The 23,022-nt window shown below is 52.2% G+C and overlaps 8 protein-coding genes across 8 annotated transcripts; 4 read left to right on the top strand and 4 right to left on the bottom strand.

Moving 5' to 3' along the window:
* Window positions 1–286: 286 nt before the first annotated feature.
* On the top strand, window positions 287–1,597 carry J4E82_009731 (uncharacterized protein; the record flags this gene model as incomplete). The annotated part of the gene is made up of 3 exons (XM_051735953.1): window positions 287–525; window positions 587–776; window positions 824–1,597. The coding sequence occupies 3 exons, from the start codon at window positions 287–289 to the stop codon at window positions 1,595–1,597; spliced, it is 1,203 nt and encodes a 400-aa protein (XP_051584270.1).
* Window positions 1,598–2,598: 1,001 nt separating this feature from the next.
* Window positions 2,599–4,034, bottom strand: J4E82_009732 (uncharacterized protein; the record flags this gene model as incomplete). The annotated part of the gene is made up of 2 exons (XM_051735954.1): window positions 2,599–3,652; window positions 3,703–4,034. 2 exons carry the CDS (start codon window positions 4,032–4,034, stop codon window positions 2,599–2,601), a joined length of 1,386 nt encoding a protein of 461 aa, XP_051584271.1.
* A 1,067-nt stretch (window positions 4,035–5,101) lies between these two features.
* Window positions 5,102–5,839, bottom strand: J4E82_009733 (uncharacterized protein; the record flags this gene model as incomplete). The annotated part of the gene is made up of 1 exon (XM_051735955.1): window positions 5,102–5,839. One exon carries the CDS (start codon window positions 5,837–5,839, stop codon window positions 5,102–5,104), a length of 738 nt encoding a protein of 245 aa, XP_051584272.1.
* A 3,098-nt stretch (window positions 5,840–8,937) lies between these two features.
* On the top strand, window positions 8,938–12,570 carry J4E82_009734 (uncharacterized protein; the record flags this gene model as incomplete). The annotated part of the gene is made up of 1 exon (XM_051735956.1): window positions 8,938–12,570. The coding sequence occupies one exon, from the start codon at window positions 8,938–8,940 to the stop codon at window positions 12,568–12,570; it is 3,633 nt and encodes a 1,210-aa protein (XP_051584273.1).
* Window positions 12,571–13,331: 761 nt separating this feature from the next.
* On the top strand, window positions 13,332–15,894 carry J4E82_009735 (uncharacterized protein; the record flags this gene model as incomplete). The annotated part of the gene is made up of 3 exons (XM_051735957.1): window positions 13,332–14,598; window positions 14,651–15,049; window positions 15,098–15,894. 3 exons carry the CDS (start codon window positions 13,332–13,334, stop codon window positions 15,892–15,894), a joined length of 2,463 nt encoding a protein of 820 aa, XP_051584274.1.
* A 156-nt stretch (window positions 15,895–16,050) lies between these two features.
* Window positions 16,051–17,217, bottom strand: J4E82_009736 (uncharacterized protein; the record flags this gene model as incomplete). The annotated part of the gene is made up of 1 exon (XM_051735958.1): window positions 16,051–17,217. The coding sequence occupies one exon, from the start codon at window positions 17,215–17,217 to the stop codon at window positions 16,051–16,053; it is 1,167 nt and encodes a 388-aa protein (XP_051584275.1).
* A 618-nt stretch (window positions 17,218–17,835) lies between these two features.
* J4E82_009737 (uncharacterized protein) lies at window positions 17,836–19,978 on the bottom strand (the record flags this gene model as incomplete). Its single annotated transcript, XM_051735959.1, has 5 exons — window positions 17,836–18,753; window positions 18,805–19,477; window positions 19,535–19,617; window positions 19,666–19,859; window positions 19,945–19,978. 5 exons carry the CDS (start codon window positions 19,976–19,978, stop codon window positions 17,836–17,838), a joined length of 1,902 nt encoding a protein of 633 aa, XP_051584276.1.
* Window positions 19,979–20,981: 1,003 nt separating this feature from the next.
* On the top strand, window positions 20,982–22,702 carry J4E82_009738 (uncharacterized protein; the record flags this gene model as incomplete). Its single annotated transcript, XM_051735960.1, has 2 exons — window positions 20,982–21,320; window positions 21,380–22,702. The coding sequence occupies 2 exons, from the start codon at window positions 20,982–20,984 to the stop codon at window positions 22,700–22,702; spliced, it is 1,662 nt and encodes a 553-aa protein (XP_051584277.1).
* Between the last annotated feature and the right edge of the window lie 320 nt (window positions 22,703–23,022).

Raw genomic sequence — 23,022 nt, forward strand, 5'->3', positions numbered from 1 at the left:
GAGACGGGTTCGTCGCGAACAGATTCGCCCCCCCCCCCCCTTCGCTATACCAACCATGGTATCTTGATGCGTTGAGAGCACAAGTACTTCCGCACATCCTATCGGGCCGCTTGATACTCGGTTACGACCCTCCATTACAATTATGGCGCCCTACGACATGACCGATATAACCTCTGTTCTACTTGAACGCTCTCTCGAAAAACGATACTTTGACGCTCCGCACAGTATGGACCCGCTCACCCCCCTCTATAGGGCGGGGCTAATTCCACTCGCTATTTGCGCCACAATGAGCTTAATATCAGTCACGGCCTTACTGGGATTCATTACACAGCGGATGATTTCGTGGCGGAGACACTACAGGCAATACGTCGGATACAACCAATATGTTATTCTCATTTACAACCTCTTAATCGCCGACCTACAACAGTCTATCGCATTCTCTATATCGTTCCACTGGCTCCGAATCAACAAGATCGTAGCACCGACCGGCGCATGCTTCCTCCAAGCGTGGTTTTTACAGATTGGGTCAGTATTCTCACGCACAAAATATGTGAGACATGTACTAACTCTCGATACTATCGTTTAGAGATGTCGCAAGTGGCTTCTTCGTTCTCGCAATTGCGATACATACTTGGTTGGGCGTGGTCAAAGGATACAAAATGCCGTACAGGTGGTTTGTGGTATCGATCCTCTCGATTTGGCTCTTCTCGTTGATCCTTACGTTACTTGGACCAGCCATGTACCAGGAGCGATATTTCGCTCGCGCTGCAGCATGGGTATGCTCTCTTCCACTAACAAACAATATGGAGCTGACTTCAGCCAGTGCTGGGTTTCAAGAGAATACCAAAATGAAAGACTTTGGTTACATTATCTCTGGATCTTCATCGTCGAGTTCGGCACGATCATCATCTACGCGCATGTCTTCTTCCACCTACGCGGCCGCATTCGAAGCATCATCGCAAACGACACTAGCAAGCTCACACGCGCGACGAAATTCATGGTCATGTACCCCTTTGTATACGTCGTACTCACGTTGCCCATAGCAGTGGGTCGCATGGTAGCGATGACCGGTACCGAACCACCAGACCTCTTCTTCATTGTCGCTGGGTGTCTTCTCACATCATGCGGATGGATCGACGCGCTTCTATACGCCCTGACAAGACGGGTCTTGGTATCCGGAGATCTGAGTACAGGGAATTACAACAGAACTGTCACCGCAACGCTCACCAATGCGGCACGCCCAGGCGACGACGACCATTACGGCCTACAATCCATGAGTGGCAAAGAAGCCCTTACATCGACTACTGCACGTACCGTCACCATAGTAGGTGGCAGCAACCGACTATCGCGAATAGTCGATCACCGCCGTGGGCGCAGTCATACATTGCGGTCACGGCATGAAGATACGCTACACGAAGATGAAAGTCCTACCCGAACGGGATCAGCAGACTCGATCCTCAAGAACACGGTTTCAGGACATGGCATAAACATTATCACGGAGACAAGTGTGCAGGTGGAGACGGCCGAGGACAAGGCGTTTGAGGCAGGACGACCACGGTCGAAAGACTGGAGTGACGACTATAGCCGAGGATCATGATGATTCAGGCATGGAGCATACCTCTCCTACACGAATTCTGATGAAGACATCACTTCCAAAATTATTATTGTATACTACTACTGTTTTTCCCTCAGCAAAGCGTAGGCGTTGGAATGGCGCTCATTTCTTTCTCCTTTGTTCTTCAAGCACTGCCTGTTGTACCAAACTGTCTACCAAGAGGTAGCATCGAGATACCCGAATCAAGTAAGCAACAACCAATATCAAGACGTACATGCATCTACTTCTGTCCCTTTGATCAACCACACCATGGACCAAGAGTCAGGCCACATGGAGATATCCGAATGAAAACAAATGTCCAATGTAAATTTATTCACTTTGACTCCGTTGTGTTGGTGAACCCTTTAGCCATTTTCTTTTCTGCTCTCCGCGGCTCCTTTCACATGTCAGTGTCGTCCGCGGGGCTCTTCGGGGAAGTGGTTGTGGTGCCGCCCAGTTATTCTATATTTTCTTTGTTCGGCTATCCTACCAACTGGACTGGCTACATAACAAGGGTTATGTAAGACCGATGGAATGAAACTGGATCGTCCTTTGGGTCGGGTACTGTACCAGGCTATCGAGCGCACACCCAGACACCAAGCCGCCATATCGATTCGTGCAAGTGCAACCATTGAGATCTCTTCACACCATCTTGTCTTTCCAGGCCAACATGATGGCAAGTTCCAGGCGAAAGGATCTACAAACATGATAATAAGCAGAGGCCAACAGCGAGGTAAGTTCCGAAGAGCATGATATGCAAAAATAGCAACGAGCGTGAAGGTATCATGGAAAAGGCGTAAGTCTAGTGTCATTGGATCTATTTGCTGTTTGTACAGGGTATCGTATGCTAATCGAGTATGGTACAATCATGCTCAATTCGGCGTGTCTATTGTACAGTGTCGTCTCTTAGATAACTGAAGTGGCGTGACGTTGGCATAGGTTTTGTTAAACTATGTTATCATCATATCCACGAACATTGGGGAGGTGGAGGCAAGGTATCTTATTCAGCGTGGGTTCAGACGTGAGCGCATTATTCCTCTGGTAGGAAGCCGGATGCGAGATCTCAGCGTTTCCAGGGCTTCAGTTGGCGATGCATGATCCAAATCGAAGGCAACAGGGACGTCGTCGTAGTCATGCTGCGCATCTGGCACATTTTCCTTCCCCGATGGGTAATCAGGGGAGTGCTGCGCGTCGTGTTCCTTAACTTCCGTACCGTATCGACGAGCTGCGCGCCTAGATTGGGGACGTCCGGTACTCTGAACCCGAGCAAGCTTCTGTTCGAGAAGCCATGCCTTGCGCTTGTATTTCAAGAGCATTTCCTTTTGCGCGAGCGCCTCTTTCTTTGCCTCTATGTCCGCAGCTGTTGTGTCATACTCGCTATGAATACTCGCTTCGGTTGGTCCGCGTGTCCGATGCTTGTTTGCGTTGGTGTCATGGTGAGGGGAGAACCGAGAATGCCTGTCTTGACGCGGCAGTGTGCTCTGAACGCGCAAAGTCTGCCGCAAGAGTTCTTGTTGTAGTCGTATGAGCTCCCGCTCTCTCTGTGCCAATTGAGCTTCTCGAAGCTCCACGTCACGCTCTTGGGGTGGTGCTTGTCGGGAAGGCTTCGGTTTGTGTACGTTAGAAGGCAGAGGTGGACCCGCCGGAGACTGTACATCTAGCGAATGAAGGTGCCTCGCTGGTGCCTTTGGAGGCAGTCCCGCGGCTTCACGAGGTCTTTTGGCCTTGGGGTTTCGCGCCTGCTTCTTCTCCGCTAACGGGGGCTTTTTTATGTGCGGTTTAGGCGACAGGTGTAGACCATTCCCCAAGCGAACGTTGGGTTGCAAGATGCCATCGATCAGCGTACCCCGAAACGTCTCTAGAGCCTCGCTGTTCCGCAACCTGTCCCATTTATTCAACTGGGGAGCGTCGTTGAAGCTTGCGGAGATGGGGCGGCTTTCGGTGGAGTCCAGAGTCAATTCAACGTCTTCGAAGGGCGGGTCGACGACTGATACTCTTTGGTTGTCCTGGGCGTTGCGGGCCATGATGCGGAATGTGTTTTTCAGTTTCGAGACCTTGCTGATACTGCCGTTAGCATGTAGACAAAAATGGTGGGCAATCTGGCTTACTCGATTATGACGAGGCGCGTCCTATGCGGGTCTTGTTTGCGAATTGCCTGCATCTTGGGTGTAGGCCCACTTACAAAATGCGCGACTATCTTCATATGCGCTTCGAAGGCATCGTGAGGAAGCCATTCCTGAGGATGTATAAAGACGGACCCATCCTCAAAGTATGCATATCCGGGGGGGTACTTTCGTTTGCTGCGGGCGTACAGGCTCCCCAAATTCACAGAGTTATACAGCGGCCTGGCTAGGCCGAGGGAAGGTACAGACCCCCAAGGCGGAACGCTGTACAGGCTCCCCAGATTGACGAAATTACTGAGTACCGGTCGACGAGACATGGCTGCTGCCAAGGGTGCCGCGGTCCTAAGCCTAACCTTGTGTTCTACAGTATGTTTCGCGAATGACAAGTACTCTCTTTGCGGCGGCGGCGAATCGTGATGCGTTCAGGGTATGCAGGCGACACGGCCATCGCAAGTTGTTAGACTCCGCGGGTAGGGTAGGATAGGGCTAGGGCTATCGAAAAGCGACGAAGCGCATAGCAGGCGACCGCGTCCGCACGTAGAATTATGCAGCTAGACAAGACCATCAGCTTCGCTATGCAGACTGCCTGCCTCGGCGCAGAAGCGGACGCTGGCATATGACAGACATGGCAGAGACGTACCTCGTGGTTGCTGCAACACTGGTGTGGTGGCTTCGAAGGATTCACGATGCAGCACCCAGATTATTGCGCACGAGCCCGTTTGAGTCGGGTGTACCGATCCGCCACTACCCCTTCGTTGATCGACATGTATCTTAATTGCACCTCACGTTGAGTTTTTACCTCGTCATACCCCTCCTTCTCCGGGCAATCGACATGGTTCAAATTTCGTTGTACTCGTCAAATTTCTCCTTACTTGCAGCCGCATCTTCCTACATTCCCGTCCATCACACTCACCACTACAAATGCACAACTGGATACCTCACAACACAAATCGACGAAGAACAACCCAGTCTTTTCATAATCTTCTGATCAAGCATGTGCATGGCATATTTCAGCCTGGCTGCCATCTAATACTTTACCCAAAGACCATGCCGTTGCGGTCAAAATAGTGACAGCCTGGTGACATATCGCATCGTCAACCCATCAACGCCAAATAATTTTCCCGCCTCGACTTTCACTTCAGAAATCAAAAGTAGCGCAAGCCATCATCATGGCCGTTTGTCCATGAGCGAACATGGTCCTGGAACCCCGGCCCACTCTATCGAGCGAACCAGTCGTTGCATCTGCAGAGCAAGTGGTGCCAGATGACACGGTCCGATCGGGTATGTTTGCCGGGCTTTTATATGACGATCCATGATCTATCTCGCCGTGCGAGAATACGGTTGACCAGTTCCTCTCGCCCGCCATCTAGTATAAGCCTCGTGTTCACGCCGCGTCCTGCTTCTCAACTATGCTATCTATCGCCATCGACCGAGTGGAAGGAGTAGTTGGTGTCGGGGGTGCCTTTGCTTCAGCCTTGACGGGAGTAATTTGAGGCTGCGGCTGTGGCGGTGACTGTAGTTGCCCCGCGGGCATACTCTGAGTCGGCGACAAGGACATGGAAGCGTCGTCCTCGGTGGGTTCATTCTCTTCTCCGATTATCTCGTCTACTTCTCGCAGCCAGTTGGCTTTGAGGACCTCCATGGGAGGATCCAGGTCGCCAGGTTTCCCACCGCGTCGAGCCTCTGCTGCAGTCATCTTCCTCTCCCCGCGTTTGTGAGGGTGAAAGTGCATGCGTCGGAGGTGGCTTGCGGCATTGTAGCATTCGTTGTACCTCTTTCCAGTCTGGCATGCCTTACAGTTGGCCAGGAATGACTTGTCGGGTGAAGTGTCGATGGTCACCCAGACTTTACGTGCTTTTTTGTGGACGCGGTTGGTATGACGTCGCAGCTCATGCTCACTGCGGAAGCCATCGGGATAGTCCGAGCAGACGGGGCACTTTAGTCGCAATACTCTGCGTGATGGAGGTTTGGAGCCCGCTTCGAATGTCGGTGAAGTGTTAGGCGTAGTCTCAACGCTTGGTGCTGTCACAATGGTTTCCCTTGGGGCTGGAGCTGGCTCTATTGGTTCGCTAGCTTTGGTATCCGTGACGGTAGGGGTCTTGGTCGGCGCATCTTCTTTCATCCTGGCTCTGGTTCTTGTTGGAGGCATAAACCTGACGGTACTTGATAATGTCCAGATAGGATCCGGCCAGGCTGGAATACTGTTGTTCTGTGCGATTCTGTCCCGCGGTCCGATACAGTCGAACGTTGGGGAGGCTCGCTTGGTGGGGCGAGTATTATCGCTCTAACGGCAGCTAAATCCGACAGGTTTAGAGAATGGCAAGTGGAATCCTGGGGTACTAGGGACGTGTGATGTGTTTCCAAGTCGATCAGGGAAGCGCGGGGGGCCAGGCAGCAAGATATCCCGATTTTCGCTGGGCCCAGTGGAGTGCGCACGAGGCTGGAATGGCGCAGTCAGCCTCGTTTCCCATCGTGAGTGGGCGAGCCTTGAGCTGCAAGCCACGCTATAAACGGCAAGCTGGCGAGCTGGGTGCTTATTGGATCTGCTGCCTCAGGCTGAACGACTTCTGCTGAGTGCCATGGCGAATCAAGTGACGGAACCCTGTAAAGCTGGGCCAGATAATCAAAAGGAACGAAGGATGCCGCCAAAACCCTGCTCGGATCATTCCGCCTCGCGACGAACTGCAAGTCCAAGAGCGCGGAGGGTGTCGGGCTTGCTAGGGGGAGCGAGCTGTCGTGGTTCATGGCTGGATCATGCTTTTCCTATTTAGAAGTTCCGGTCGCGACCGAATCTCGCAACACCGAACCTAGACATTGACAATTCACATGGCATCATCACCCGACATCAGTACATGCCTTCTAGATGCTTCTGGCAAGATGGCATCAGCATCTACCGCCCTTTGCTCTCGTCTTTTTCCTTGTTCAGCCTTGCTCCGGCCAAGTACCGGAAGACGCCTTTTTGGCTGGCCCAAGCGGAGCCGAGGTTTTGGGCGAATCAGTGACCGAAGGAATTTGCTTGCTTTACGAGGAGTCGCCGATTCAACGACCCAATTGGTGCTTCGTCAAGCCTCGATTCCAGCTGTAGAGGCATCGTCTGCACCTAGGAAGCACGACGTCTCCGTCATTCTCGATCGGCTGCAGCCTTCTTCAACTGGCTCATGTTGGTCTTGCGCTCTCCGTCTTGCACGTCTGAGCAGGTGGGGCGCAATTCGACTGTACGAAGGCATTGATCCTTCGCCTTGCTCGAGTCAGACTAGGTTGCCAGCTTCGATATGCGGTATATGGGCACTACACGTAAGATCGGTCCACACCTGGTCTGAGGCTGACGTCCAACAGCCACGAAACTTTATCCACCGTCTGGCATGTGAGGACCCTACCGCGGGCATGGTACCCATCTTGGCTGCCATCAGAGCATGGACCGCGAAACATCAGACATGCTTTGTTGAACCAATGCCAATTGCGATATGCCTTGCCTTGAGGCATGCCATGGAGATGATTTCTGTTTGATTCGCTTCTGACGTTGTTCCGATGCTACTCTGACAGGCTTCAGCGCGCTACATGTCAGCCTTCCCGCCCGACGCTCAACGCACGCGCCCTACGTAGGTAAAAGGTGCGAGAAACGCTTATCGATTCGTAAGCCTTCTAGCCTGCATAGGGCTGGATCCACGTTTCAGGTCTCGAAAAGCCCGTCGCTTTTGTGAAGTACAGGAAAAACCAACGGTCGCAATGCGATCGAGGCTTGCGTACTCTTTCGACTTGATCCTTTGCATGAAGACTGCTTCTAGCTGCATAGATTAACAAGTCTTAGCAGATGGGTAGACTCTTGGCTCTTGATTCGCTCATGTCTAGTCGCACTGGTCAACCAGTTGATTCTCGGCTTGCCCCTCTCTCCGAACCAAGTGTCGCTTTTTCCCTCAGCCTCACGCCACGGAGGCGGGCATAGTACAGTACAACTAACACGGCCGATGTGGGCCATGGCTATCCTGTTCCGTAGCCAGGAAGCAGTGCAACGAACGGTCAGTCTTTCGGAAGAAGAGCTGAGCATATAGCTCGCATTCTACTATGTACGACGATTTAGCCCGCCGGAGCGATAGTCGCACTTGCTCACATGGTGCCCAATAATGCGTCTTGGTCGTTTGGTGACACGTCTATGGGGACGTCATGGAGATTCTAGATATGACAAACAGCTTCCTTCTAGACACTACCTCCATCCAGATGCCATTATCTATCAAGTTTACCCAGAACACTGCCTGTATCAACCCATGTACAAAACCTATGACCGCCACGGAGTAGCTGGTGATACGGTGAGTGGGAGATGATCAAATCGGCTCTCCAAATGCGAACCAGACATCTTAGCACAACGTTTGGTAGAGATACACAAGGGATCCCCAATGCAAGCCATATATGTCTGGAGACAATCGCGTGTCTAATAGCCTCTATCGCATGTACTCCCAATACAAGATCTGGTCATGTGCTGAGAGCAGGTGTTTTTGTGCGTTCAGAATCTTTGTGGAGAGAGTGTTGTTATCCACGCATGTCCTGTCCTTTACATGTGAGCATCACTCGTCGCGACGAGCATTTAGCCTACTCTAAAGTACTGCCGTTGATGCTAAGACAGGGAAAGACAAGCCGCTACCAAGTTGCCGGTACTGTTGGACGCCTGAAGTTTTTCGGCGTGCTGGAGCCGACTAACTCGTCTGAAAAGGCCATGCATGACCACATGCCTTTCACAGCAGAGAATGTGATGTTGGGGAGCAAGGATTTGGCGTCCGCGTGTTGGCTTACCTAGGTCATCCCCTGTAGCAAGACTGATACTTTGTGCTTAGTGAGAGATGCTCGAGTGGACAGTCAAGACGTGATTCCGTACGTCTCGCAACAAAGTCGATGTTCGCCCTGGTGAGTTGGATAGGTGAGAGAGAAAGCTAAGAAGCCGTTGGACACGGACCCACTGTTGACGTTTGGGTGACAAACAGGGGTGCAGGCGATCATGCTCTCCACCCGAGGCCAAATCTCTGGACAGCAACGAGCCGCTCCTGCTCACCCCACATATGATTTCATACCCTCGCTGGAGAGCGACCTAGGACATTCACGTGAGCATCTCGTCGCGACGTCGCCTGGCTGCGATACCACAGTCACAGCCGCACCTCTGCTCTGCGCAGCCGTCGTCATCGCCATGCGACCCCCTGGCCGTTCGAGGTGACATAGGCGCTATCTCAAGAAATGTCAGCACCGTCCAGCCATGGCCGGCCCTCGGGAGATTCGGACCGCTGGACAACCTCCTCCCACACGTACATTGCCAGCAATCCGGGCGCATACACAGACAATGGCGAGGGGAGCTCGTCCCCGCGGCGAAGCCAAGATTCGCGGCCCGGCACAGGTGCAACCAACGGCCTGGGAGGAAGCGCAGCATCGGGGAACCTGCTGGCTAGGGACTCGGTGCACGAAGAAGACTTTGCGCGCCGGAAGCAGCGCGTGAGGAGATCTGGCGGCTTTCTCCTCGATTCAAACTTCTCCAGCGGGCCACGGCAGCGCCACGCCAACCACGAGGCTCGCGGGGAGGACAAAGGAGGCAAGCGCAGCTCGCGACACTATGGCGCCCACGAGAAGGAGGCAGGAAGCTCGCCGCTGTCGCGAGAGGTGCAGCGAGACGGCCCCAGTCCTGCTGCCCCCGGCGCAGCATCCCGCATCGACTTTGCCGATTCACAGGACCGACACGACGAGCGCATGCGCCTTGGCAAGACGAGGAGGAGTGCATACGATATGCCGTCCACGGCCCATGACCGCGATCCTTCGCCCAACACTGCGCCGCCGCGGCAGGCCATTGATCCGAACCAGCTGGTACACATGGCCCTGAACCTGAGCGAGAGCCGGAGGAGACATACCAACACCGGCCAGCTTCTGTCGTCCCAGCCACGCGTCGCCTCTGGTTCGCAACGCGAAGGCAGCTTCTCCAACTATGGCGCTGGCGGCAGTCTGAAGCACTATCTCAACGAGCAACGGCGGACGTCACGCAATATATCCCCAATGGGCAAGAGCTCTCCTACCCGCCACATGTCTACCTCGATGCAGAGAAGCGGATCCATTGCCTTTCCCGTGTCCCAAAACATCAATCCCTCAGCTGCCACGCTTGCACGAGTAGAAAAGGCCCGCGCATACATCGAGCTCCGCATTGAGTACCTCCGACTACTGGAATTCCTCCCGCCCCTGAAGCCCGACGCGAACGCCCCAGGCAATTTTGTCTTCACGTCGACCAACAGTCCAGGCAGTCCCCAAGCGCAGCTCACTCGTGTGCCGTCTCATGCTGGCAAACAGCATGAGCTCGGCCGGCCGTACAACCCTCTGCAATACATTCGAAACCGCCGGAGCAGGGCTCGGGAGCGCGTGACGCTCCATCACTCGTCAGAAGAATTCGAGGATGTCGAGCAGGTACGCGAATGGGTGGATCGTGTGGAGCAACAGGCCAAACGAGCCGGCTATCGTCGAGACGATGCGGTACAGCTTCCCAAAATCCATCACGATCACGAAGTGGGACCAGCGCCCCAGAAGCCTGCAAGACCTCACAAAGGCTGGATCTTCAGCCCACAAGAGTTGCTTGCGGATGCACACTGGTTGGAGCAAGACGACAACAAAATGCTGGTAGAAAACCGCTATGGCCGAAGGGTCTACCCACCCAAGGAGGTGCAGCAGAAAGACTTTCTCTCACCACGCGCAAGCAAAGAATACTCTGGGGACCGAAGAAAGAGCTGGGTCGATGGCTTCCCCAGCATCGCAGTTGATCATACGACAGGCGATGAAAGCGACAAGGGCAGCGAGCGTGGGCGCAAGCGAAGGCTACTTCCAGCGCTGCGCACTGACAGTCCGAGAGGAGGCAAACATTCGAGGCGGGGCTCGCGACTGCGCAGCCATGATGATAGCGACAGTTCAGAGTCGGAATCCGATACCAGGAGACGGAAAGCTCGTATTGTCACTGATCCAGATCACAACATCGGTCCGCTGGCCTTGCTTCTAGAGCAACAAGCTAGACAGTCGCTGAGCGAAGCCAGGCCACCCCCTGACTTCACGCCAGATACACCAAACAAGTGGGGTCGCAACGGAGACGTTACCTCCGAAAGCAAGCCTCCCCGAGACTCGCTGGAAGTTCCCCGACCTACAAATGGCTTTGCATTTATCAAGGATCGTGGCAACTTCAAGATGCCGCCAAAGCCTCGGAAGAACCCTAATCTATCCATCGATGATCCGGAGCCTCGATCATCTTTTGATGATCAGGACAGCACGGCACCAAACACTCCACATGCCAAACGGTTCCCGCATATTGGCAGCGACTTATCACCGCCCCCAAGCCGATCCGAGTCACAGACAAGGAAAGCAAAACGAGGCAAGTTCAACACTATCTTTCATTCGCATGAGCATAGTGAAGACCACAAGCACGAATTGCGTCCGGACTCTGCTGGAACAGACAGGAAAGGAAGATCGCGGCAGACCAGTGAGGAAACGCCAGACGACAAACATATCGGCACAGCCATTTTAGCAGCTCCCGGTGCTGTCATGAATCTACTCGGTCATCGCAAGAACGATAGTGTCAGTAGCTTGCCTAGTCCAGACAAGCTCCGCCGCCGAGATACCCAAGAGCCGCATTCTGCTGTCACTCGATTCTTCAAGGGCGTGAAGAACGAGGGTACAAAAGTCGGTGACATCATCTTCAGAAGAGACCGAGCCGATGACTCTGACGCGGACACCATGTCTGACCGTAACTCTGTCGACTTTGATGACGACGGTCCGGTCAAAACCAAACATACCAAACGGCCCCCGATCAGTCGAACCGTCACGGCAGGTACAGACGGTAGCATCACAAACAAAGAACGTAGCCATCTGGGACTGCCCTCGTTCCGGCCGGTCCACACGATTGCCGACGAAAACTCGGATTATGAGCATCACATCTCACGCCAGGCACGAGAGCAAAAGAACAGTCGCTCGCCTCGGGTCGATCGGCTATTGCCACCACGCATGGATCTGGGCACGATATCTGGAAATTCTTCCACGGGGTCTCTCACTCTTACGCGCAGCCACAGCCAGGAGCGAATTAATCAAGTGCTCGCTCGGCCTGGTGGTGACATGGCGGGTCTGCCACCTACTGGACTAAGAGACGCAAACAGGCAGCGCAGTAGCTCTCGACCTGGCCTTAACGGTAGACATTGGAGCATCGCTGACGGTGACGATAATGCCGTTGATCGGAACAAGAGCGATGCGAACACAGTCACTCAGGCAGACATCGCTCGCGTCCGCGCACTCTTTCTCTGCTCAGGTGTCAAAGCGAGAGAGATTACACGACGAGCGAATTCTACAAGAGAACCGCCTCCCGACTTTCTTTCGCGCGCTGCCGCTACATCAAAAATGAAAATCTACCCTGTGCCGCGCAAGGAAGAACATGTTCTTGCCGCGCGCATACTAGTCAAGGACCTAGAGTCGTCGACCAAGGCTTTACAGACTTCGCTTGAGAGCTTCCGTGACAAAGCCATCCAGCAACTCACAAACCAGATTTCGGCTTTGCAATCTACGGTTGACTCAGACCTTATGCCGCGTATTCTAGAAAGCGGAGACAAAGCTGTGCGCATCACAAGTGAGGTATCTGGACAAGGTCCATTACAAGTTAAGCAAATCACAGACGAGATAGACCGCATGATTCGCACGCGCAAACGTAGAATGCGCTGGGTTCGGGGATTTGGATGGATGCTGGTCGAGTGGGCTCTTGTTGCACTCATGTGGTGTCTATGGCTTATTGTTGTGCTCGTCGGGTCCGTCAAGAGAGTGTTTGGTGTGGCCATGGGAGTGATCCGGTGGCTGCTGTGGCTCTAGGTGTGCCCAGCAGTATTTCATTTGTTTCCTTGCATATGAGGATGTTAGGTGTTCCTGAACATCTCTCGCCTACGGAGTTTTGGGTCATGGGCAGCTCGACCGGTTTGGATACCGTGATACCACGCGTTTTAGAATGTTGTATGAATATTGGAAGGATTCATCTTGCTTTACATGGCGCACATAGATTTGTAATAACTTTAATTGAGTTCAAGATATGTACACCGCTCGCGCTGACTGCCTAAATCCTTCAAATACTTTCAGTGTCTGAAAAGACACGTATGTTCTTGGTGTTGTTGGTTTTCGAGGTTGCTGTTTCAAGGTGAGTCGCACTTGTCTAGACCGATCCGCGCCACATGGCTGGGGCTGGGCGCCTGAACGCGTCGACGTCATAGGCGTCTTTGCTTGACAAGCTTCACCCTTCCCTCTCCACAACACTAATCAAACACAGGCAGAAGCGTGCAAAGCTTCCGCGTCACATCGTCTTCCGTTTTGCCAATCTCCGACCCTCTGCCCTGTATCGACATGAGACATTACTAGTTATCTCTTGTTCGACCACAGATATCAGAGATGGATTTCCAGACGGTGTTCGTCGCCAAAGACAGTGGCACCAGCCATGTCCAGTCAGTACGTACCTGCATCTACAACCAGGCTTTACTCAAAGCACGTGTACTAACATACCCTGTCATAAGTCTAGCGGGCCATCTTCACTTGCAGCACTCGCTGCAGCTTTCATCCCTACGGCCATCATTGCAACTCTTTACATGGTCGCATTCGTGCTCATTAGGCATCGCTTTCCCAAAATCTATTCACCACGGACGTACATTGGCACCGTGCCAGAAAAGGATCGCACGCCATGTCCAAAATCGCCAGGTTACTTCGACTGGATTCACACTATGAGAACCGTTCCGGATAAGTTTGTGCTTTACCATCAGTCGCTTGATTCTTACCTGTTTCTTCGTTTCATGAGGACTTTGATATTCATCTGCATAATCGGCGCTCTCATTACCTGGCCTGTTCTTCTGCCTGCCAATTGGACTGGTGGCGGCAGCTCGAAAGAGCTTAATCGCTTTGGCATTGGCAATGTGAAGAACAAGGACCATCTCTATGCGCATGCTGTTGTGGCCTGGGTGTTCTTCAGTTTTGTCATGTTCACGGTTGCGCGGGAACGACTCTGGCTCATTGGACTACGGCAAGCATGGAACCTGTCAAAACCGAACGCAAAGAGGTTGTCTTCACGTACCGTACTGTACCTCTCGGCGCCTACTGCAGCTCTCGACGAGGGCAACATGCAGCGTTTTTTCGGAGAGGATGCAGTCAGAATTTGGCCTATCACTAAGGGTGAGAAACTGGTATCTCTCGTCTCGGAGAGGAACTCCAAGGTCGAAGAGTTGGAAAGCGCTGAGATGTCTCTGATCCTGAATGTTAACAAAGAAGTCGGAAAGAGCCACAATCGAAACATCAAGTACGAGCAACTGCCGAAGCAGATGAAGAAATCTTTGCGGCCTACTCACAAATCCAAGACACCAGTTGTTGGCAAGGAAGTTGACAGCATCAGCTATTATCGGGATCAGATCAGAGAAAAAGAGGACGATATCGAGAAGGCCCGCGAGTCGAATGAGACAGCCGAGAGTCTTGGTGGAGCTGCAGCAGTCTTTGTAGAGTTCCGCACGCAACCTGCGGCTCAGCGAGCGTACCAGCAGATCGCATCGGCTGACGTCCTTTCTCTTACGCCTCGCTTCGTCGGGACTACGCCCAACGAAGTTGTCTGGGCCAACTTAAATCTAGCACCTGCTCGTCGCATATCACAGAGTGGCGTCGCCCTGACTCTCGTAATCGCTACGATTGCGTTTTGGTCCATTCCAGTCGGCATAGTTGGTGCTCTTTCTAACGTTCAATATCTTGCTGAGAATTTTAAATGGCTCGCGTTTCTCAACAAGATTCCATCAGGGATTATGAGCCTTCTGAGTGGTCTACTCCCTCCACTGGTGCTAAGCGCGTTAGCCAGATATGTACCGAACATCTTCAGATGTAAGTGTTTTCCACTTGCCGATATTGCTGTTCTATAGCTTACACAGCACAGACATCTTTACTACCTTTGGAGAGCCGACCAAGACTGTCATTGAGATTAAGGTGCTGAAGTGGTACTTCGTTTTCCAGGTACTCCAAGTCTTCCTTGTGACAACACTCGCTTCGGGTGCTGCGGCAGTAGCATCACAAATTGTTCAAGACCCAAGCTCGGTACCTCAACTTCTTGCAGAGCGTCTGCCAAGGGCATCAAACACATACCTCGCGTACTTTGTCGTCCAAGCTTTGACTAATGCCCCGAGCAACATACTGAACTACACCGACGTTCTCTCGTTCTGGTTCTTTGACAAGTTCTTTGACAAGACGCCTCGCCAGAAGTACAATAGCTACATCACAATGAGGGGCATGGCTTGGGGCAAGCTTTTCCCGAAGTATGGCAACTTTGTCATAATTGGTAAATTAACCTGGAAACATCGAGTAGCATATTACTGATCTCTCGCAGCAATCGTTTACGCCTGTATTGCACCTCTCGTTCTTGGCTTCGCCGCCATTGGCCTAGTGATATTCTACTGGAGTTATCGACACCAGCTATTATATACCGCACAGCCCAAGATTGACACCAAAGGACATGCCTATACGCTCTCTCTACAACAGATCCTTGTTGGAATCTACCTCGCTGAGATCTGTCTTATCGGTCTCTTCAGCTTACGCGACGCGACTGGTCCCTTAATCATGCTTGTCGTCCTACTCCTTGCTACGATCATGTTCAACTATACCACGAACCGCTACCTTGCTCCCCTCGAGCAGTTTTTACCTGCAGATCTTGCACTCGAATCTGAAGACGATGAGCAAGCACCACTGCTATCTTCCGCAGAGGAAGGCGAGTCGGATGCTTTGGAGCACGCAGAGTCAAGGATCAATCGTATAAGCGAACGGACACGCGTACCATCCAACGTTGTCTCACCACTGGCCCGCTTTCTGCAGCCACACGTCTTCGGTAGCCATACTGCCTTGAAGGCTTGGCTTCGCGATGGCGATTTTAACGAAGACGAAGAACCACAATACAGCGAAGAGGATCTGAAGAAGGCATATCTCAACCCAGCCTTCACCAGCAAGACGCCCATAGTCTGGTTGGCCAAGGACAGTATCGGTGCTAGTAAGCACGAGATCAGTGAGAACGAGAAAACTGGGTTGAAGGCTACCGACCAAGGTGCATGGGTTACAGGGGACGGGAAATTGAAATGGAGTGTGGACAACTTTGAGGAGCTGCCAGTGTTCAAGAAGGCTATCAAATGGTGATCTGCTTCTACACTAGGTGTTACCTAAGTTGGAGCATGAAAAGCGAGTATACGACTTAAAAAGCGAGAACACGTAATAGTGGAATAAAGAGAGATTTCACCAGTCCTAATCTTAACAAAAATTGACACTCGTGATCTAAGATCAGGTACCATCTACTCATTCATCTTTGTCTGGATCAGACTGCTCTTCAAAAAGTTTCTGTCCTTTCTCCAGAAGCCCCTCATCATCCTTACCATCGTCCTCTAGCCCGGCCAGCACCGCAGTCTTTCTATAGGCCAACGACTTCACTACGCTCTCCTTGAATATCTTCATGGTATTTCCGTAGGCTGGGTTCTTCTTGGGAAAGTAAGGGAGGCAAGCTAGGTCCCTTGGTGTCAAGTTGTACCTGTTCTTACAATCAGTTTGGTTGATGAGATCGAATGGCTCTTTGGGGAGTCTCTCGTCCTCATCAATAGAGTTTTCGGATACGTAGGCTGTCCATTTCTGCTTCGGTGTCTTCTCCTTTTCCTGTTTCTTGGTTTTGGCTGGCTTGTCCTCTTTCTTTGGTTTCTCAGTCTTGGCTGGCTCATCTGCGTTCTCATCTCTTGCCGTGTCCTTGTCTTTAGTTTCAGTTCTCACAGACTTCTCTTCCTCTACATCGACATCGTCCTTATGCTCCTCAGTCCACAACTGCTTCCCTTTCTCAACAATTTCCTCATCGTCTCCTTGGGCGCCCTCCAGTACACCTATCTTCCTAAACGCCAGCTCTCTTACATCCTCCTCTAGGAACAACTTCATCATACCTGGGTACAACGGGTTCTTCTTCTCGAATCGTAGCAGTGAATTCAATTCATCTTTCTTCACTCCATACTTCTTGAGCGCATCAGTTTGAGTGATGCTCTCATGCTTATCCGGCTCTTCTTCTAGCATCTCGCGCTCGTTGTCGTGGGAAGAGAGCCAGTCTTGCCAAGCTTTCTTGTGGGCAGCTTTGTCGGCTTTTGCTTTTTTCTCTTGGGCTTCTGCTGCGAGTGTCGTAGGGTCTTTCTTTTGGCGTTTGGGCTTTGGGGCTGTGGAAGTCGTCATGGCATCATTTTGGTTGGCGATCGCGTCGTCGTTCTCATTGTCGGACTCTGCGGCGCGCTTCTTGGTAACGTCTTTCGGCGGTGCCTTCTTCGGCACCCTGGCCGCCTTTGGTGTCTTCTTGGTGGTGGTCACGCCTTCCTTCGAGTGCGCCGTTTTCGTTTGCTTCTTGGCCCTTTTTTTCTTGTCCTCGAAGTCTGAGCCTTCTGACGCAGAGGTGTACTTCACCTCTTTAGTCGCGCGACCGGATCTGCGTGTCGACATGATCGGAACTAAGATATTGTGTTCTTTCGTTCAGGTACGGGGATTGCACGCAAGTGAGTATGGTCGCCCAATCAGAAAATGCTGTGCAGGTATCTCGTCAAGGTGAACAACATGAACGTCAATCCTTCTAAAATACGATAGAGATAGAAGAAACTGGTTCGGCTATATGGCGATAGCTTATCTTATTTTTCATCTCCTACAACAAGAAAGGACAAAGCAGGTTTCACGTTGCAGTGCTCCTGCCGGATTAGATTGGGCAAGTTCGTTCAAAGGAACGCTTGGGCGTACGCACGCGCAAGGGGGTTGTAAGATTGGACTGCGTCATTGCGGCGATCGCGACGCGAAAACCATGTTTTGGTTGCCGTGTTCTCGACAATCTACCTGACTGGTGGAGAAGGGGGTGAGCTTGGTGAGTACGGACAATTGGTATTCATTTCTCTTTCGAGCTGTGTTTCTTGAGGTAGTGCGTACCGACGCACGCCAAATGCTGGCATTAGGCGGCCTGGAATTGATTTAAGCGCGCAACTGATAACAAGGCTGCTGTCCTTTCTTGTACACCTACCGTGGAGGTAGAAGGAGCATGAAAACTACACGAGCAAATGCGGCACGATTTCCTAATTACGCCACAGAGGGACTGTCCACTCTCTCCACAACGTCCATGCCATCTTCGCCCCCAATCCTCACACCCTTGATCAGATCTGCCGCTTTCTCCGCAACGGCATACACCAGACTAACGATATTGCCCTGTACGTGGGTCGGAAAGATACTAGCATCCACCACCCTCAGCCCATCCACGCCATGAACTCTGAGCTCCTCGTCCACAACACCACCCTTCTCCTTCGGCAACATGGCACAAGTACCAATAGGATGATACTCTGTTACAGTATTGTTCTGCACAAGATCCTTGGCTTCTTCCAACGTCTTGGGGAGCGAACTGAAGTTTTTGGATAATATGATGTCGCCGTTAGAATCTCGGCGGAAGACCGAGGCAAGGGGCTCTACAGATGTGAAGGAGGTGCAGTGAAGAATGGCGCGAGCCATCATGTCAAGATCGAGAGGATGCGAGAAATACGCTGGGTCGATTGTGGGATGTGTGGTTGGGTCGGAGTTGTTGATGTGAACGGTACCACGGGATAGGGAACGCGTGCTGCATGCGCCAATTGAACACCACATGCCTTCTTCTTCGAGAGGAAATAGCTTGCTGGCGTCATCCGGACGATGTGGCTGGAAACCAGTGGGTAGCATAACGAGTTGGCAGACTGCCTCCTTGGGATCGAGGAGTTGGCGCGCAAGCATGGCATTGCGACCTGCAGGGTCGGCGTCCGGATGCTTACTTGCGAAGTCTTGAAGGAGTGATTGAATGTGCGACTCTGCGTTTGGAAAGTCGGGCTCAATCTTTGAAAGGGAAGCAAAACCTGTCGTGCCAGGCGGTCCTGCAAAAGGGCCGGCTTTGTGGGTAATGTACGCTTCTAGGGCTTGTTGCATGATGGCTGGGTCCTTGAAAGCTTCGGCGGTTGGGTATTCGTCTTTGACACCCTGGTGGAATTTAGTATTTTGAAATATGGCTGTGATGATGTGTACACTTACTAGTACAAAACCAGTCGCTGTGTGGTCATTCAAGTTCTCTCCTACGCCCGGAAGGTCGACTATGGTTTCGACGCCAGCCTTGTCAAGTACAGCAGGCGAACCGATGCCGGACAGCTCAAGAATCTGTGGCGAGTTAATGGTTCCACCGCAGACGATGACTTCTTTGTGCGCCTTCATCGTGTGTGTAGTGCCATCGACGGTGAATTCGACGCCAGTGGCCTTGACTTGTCCAGCGGTCTGCTTAAGCTCGACTTTAGAGACGAGGGCATGAGTTACAAGAGTCATGTTTGGCCTATCGGCATTGGGCTCGTAGTATTCTCGCGCAGCGTAACTTCGCCTGTTATGCTCAGGATCAACGGTGCTAAGTTGGTTAAAACCGCCAATAGCTGAGCCAGTACGAGGATCCTTTGCGGGTGAATATCCAGCATTGGCTATAGTCTTAGGCCACACATCCTGACCCCAAGTGACATCAGTCTTCGCGAAACTGACATGAACTGGACCAGAAGTGCCACGAAGTGACTTGTCAAGGTATTTGTCGTCGACAGCCTTCCCTAAAGTCTCTGATGCGGGATGATATCTCTCGAATTTCCGATAGTAAGGTATCATATCGTCAAAGGACCAGCCTTTGTTTCCAAGCTCTCCCCAGTTGTCCAGGTCCTGTTTGGAAGCCATACTGCATAAAAGTTAATATGTGCAGTATTTCCGGTTATACCTGAGAGGCAGCGCTTACCTGAACATATTGTAGTTGACAGCGCTGCTGCCACCAAGAACCTTTCCACGAACCCAACCATGAACACGGCCAGCAGTACCTTCCTAGCAAGACTGTTAGGCAAGACCAATTGCACCATGTTAGAAGCGTACCTGTGGAACAGTTTTATAGTCCCAATCGTATTGGGGCTTGCCCCAGAGCTGGGTGAACATGTTTGGTGCATCGATCAACAGGTCGTTCAGTCCATTGCCGCCAGCTTCCAGGATAGCTACAGTAACGTTCGGATCTTCTGTAAGACGAGCCGCGATGACCAGACCAGCTGTACCTCCTCCACAGACGATGTAGTCTAAAGATGTCAGATGGTCAACGGCACAGTGTCAGGATCGGACTTCCGGCCTCGATTTATTGCAGTAATGAAAATTTCCACATACCATACGCTTTGTTTGTCAGTTCCTCGAGAGACATTTTGGGTCAATATTCTGGATTGTCGATATAAGAGCAATCGAAGTAGGAACTCACACAAGATATATGAGTTCGCCAAGGGCATTGCTGATGCCGCAATCTATCGAGAGCGCGCTTTCCAAGGGTCTCAGATGCAAGGCTAAGACCATCAGGTGTGCGGGGTTGTGTACTACCGTGAGAGCTACTCGTTCCATTCGTGCCGGCAGAGCCAATCTCTTAATTCTCCAAACGCCCCATATTCTGGTTCGAGTACCATAGCCGTTAAGTCTCCAAGTCGCTAGTCAGATCCGGTTTGGTACAGGCCAGAACATCGATCAGGCCCCCTAGCAGTGCTTACTCTGTACATTTGACCAGTGCTACTCGGTAACTCCGTAGAACTCTAACGTACTAAGCTGGATGATACTCGGCGGTAGTTGGTCTATACTTCTAAACAAGATTATAGACAGTGGGGAGCTCACTGGTATCAATTCCTCTGTCAATTTCCGCGTTCGGACTTGAAAAGCTGTGTTGGCGTGAGAAGTAGGAGAGAGACTAGCTTGGGGAGCAGCTGAAGTAGCCCCAGGCTCCTAGTCAACATATTTCAGCCCTGGGGTGCCATTAATTGTGGGGTAGATCCTCGTAATGCGTTGTCTGGGTGCCTTGGTAAGGAGTGGCTGTCAGAGGCTTTAGGAGGTGCTCGTTGCCCTGCAGTAGCGAACAGGCCTCGTAAATGCAAGGCGTCAGCACATACGCCCGGACTAAGTCAGAAATTAAGAAGCATATGCCAAGTTGTAAGCCGGGCCAAGATATGGTCTGAACATGAACTTCGTTATAGTACCACGACAAAAGGTGATGTTCAGCAAGATTGTCGCCATATCGAGGGGCAGGAAGGGGGGGCAGCGGTGTCTGGAGTGACAAGTTCCGCGGCTAGCTGCACAGACCCTCAGGCTGCAGATGCTCCACCAAAAAGTTTCTAGAGCTTGCAACTTTCAACTTGCGACAACGACATCTCCAGATACGACCGGCCATGCTCACCGAACAATTCGTCGCCGCCATCTCGGCATCGACAAAGCCCAACACGGGAGTCACAAAAGACGCGGGCATTTTTATACATGAGTTCCAGCCACTTGTCGCCCAGAGACATGCTTTCAAGAAGAGCGCGAGTGCGCCAAACGGCATAGCTGTGAGCGCCTCACACGTCTTCGCTGCGCAGTCGGACAAGGCAATTGTACATGTGTATAGCAGGGAGAGGGGCAACCAGGAAGCCCTGGTGCCCTTCCCAGAGAGAATTCACAGCATCGCACTCGCAGCGCAGGACAGCGTGCTACTGCTTGGAACCGAGAGTGGGCGGATATTGGCTTGGGAGGTTAGTCACGCGTCTGGAACAGCCTTGATAGTCCCCAGCTTTTCTAATACATGCCTCAGGTCTGCTCAGGCCGTCTCGTCTCTACATCCACTTCGCATCTCCAGCCAGTCACGAGCATCGTAGTCGACCCATCCTCCAACTTCTTCCTCTCCGGCTCCTCCGATGCTATGATCCACGTATGGGCACTTCCCGCCATACTATCCTTCTCCCCCGATGCCTCGCGCTCGCCTATACACACCCTCTCTACCCACCGCGGGCCCATATCCTCCATTGCCTGCGGCCACAGCTCGAGCACTGCCAACATTGCCGTATCAATATCAGAGGACAAGTCTGCCATAGTTTGGGACTACCACAACGGACAAGCATTGAGGACCTATCTGCTGCCCGAGATACCTACTGCTGTCACTCTCGATCCCGCAGACCGCGCATTTTACGTAGCTTATGCCGATGGCAGCTTGCAAACCATTGACTTCTACGACGAAGTGCAGAAGACTACTTCGATAGACGTCCTTCGGGATAGCGCCTCGTCTCATCGACCGATACAACCATCACCCAAGAGCCGCTTCAGTGCAGAGTCGCAGAAGCTCGGCGGAGCCCTCGCTCTGACTCTTAGCTGGGATGGTACTTCCCTCATCTCGGGCCATGCCAGCGGCAAGGTAGCACTTTGGGATGTCGCAAAGGCAAACTATCTTTCTACTCCCGCCAATCTTCCTGGTCCCGTTTCAAACCTTCGATTTCTCCCACCTACTGGCTTCCCTAACACAGCGGAACCCACCTTCAAGATTCCAACAATCGTCAAGCCAAAGCAAGATGCAGGACTCACGAGCAGCGCAAATGGCCTGGTTCCGTCAAATTATACTCTAAACCTCCAGCTAAACGGTCGGTTGCGCAGTCCCCACGTTTCTGCTACTGAGAAGAGACTTGTGGGAAGAAGTGCATTTGAAGAGGCCCTTGTACACCCAAGTTTCCCCGCCGGCATGCTGGAAGAGAGCTTAGCTGAGCTAGACTCATGGACTACTCAGCCAAAGGGTGGTGCTGCCCCAACGGCTGACTTTATGGCACTAGATGATGGTAGCATGAACGCGTCTGATGCTTCGGGCAAGGCTCAGCAGACCGAGGTCAAGGAACTGAAGAAGCAGCTTGCGAGCTTACAACGCATCCAAAAGGTTACTTTCTCACAACTTTCAGAGCTGCGGGAAGAGAAGGACTATTTTATAAGCCAGGAAAAGAAGAGGGCAGAGCGTGCCAAAGCACGAGCGAAAAAGAGACTCACTAACGGCGGAAACCGCAACCACACCAATGGGGACGTGGAGATGAATGAAGGCACAGACGCCACTTCAGGTTCTGATTCAGATGGAATCGATGCTGCCGACGAATCCTGAAACCAACGACGATGGAACTGCATACAGAGGCTACGACGTGAACTTGGCTTCTCCACGACAAGATGGCTCCTGCGGCGTAGTCGGAACAGATGCTGCGCGTACTTGTAACGAGTTTCTTGGCATCACCATTGCACTGAACCTCGATGTGTAGTGTGTGCACGCACCTAGTCTCTTCTTCGCCTAGTACGTATCTCACAACACGGCGAAGGGCCCGAAGCCTGGTCAATATCACTTAAGAGACCTCGGTCTCGATACCGCCGCCCACATTTCCCAGCCGGCAAGTTCCGAAAACACCCGTCCCAGACCATCAAGGCTAGCCT

This window comes from Alternaria postmessia (assembly GCF_024291825.1).
Source record: "Alternaria postmessia strain BMP 2775 chromosome Unknown scaffold_99, whole genome shotgun sequence".
Taxonomy (NCBI): Eukaryota; Fungi; Ascomycota; class Dothideomycetes; order Pleosporales; family Pleosporaceae; genus Alternaria; species Alternaria postmessia.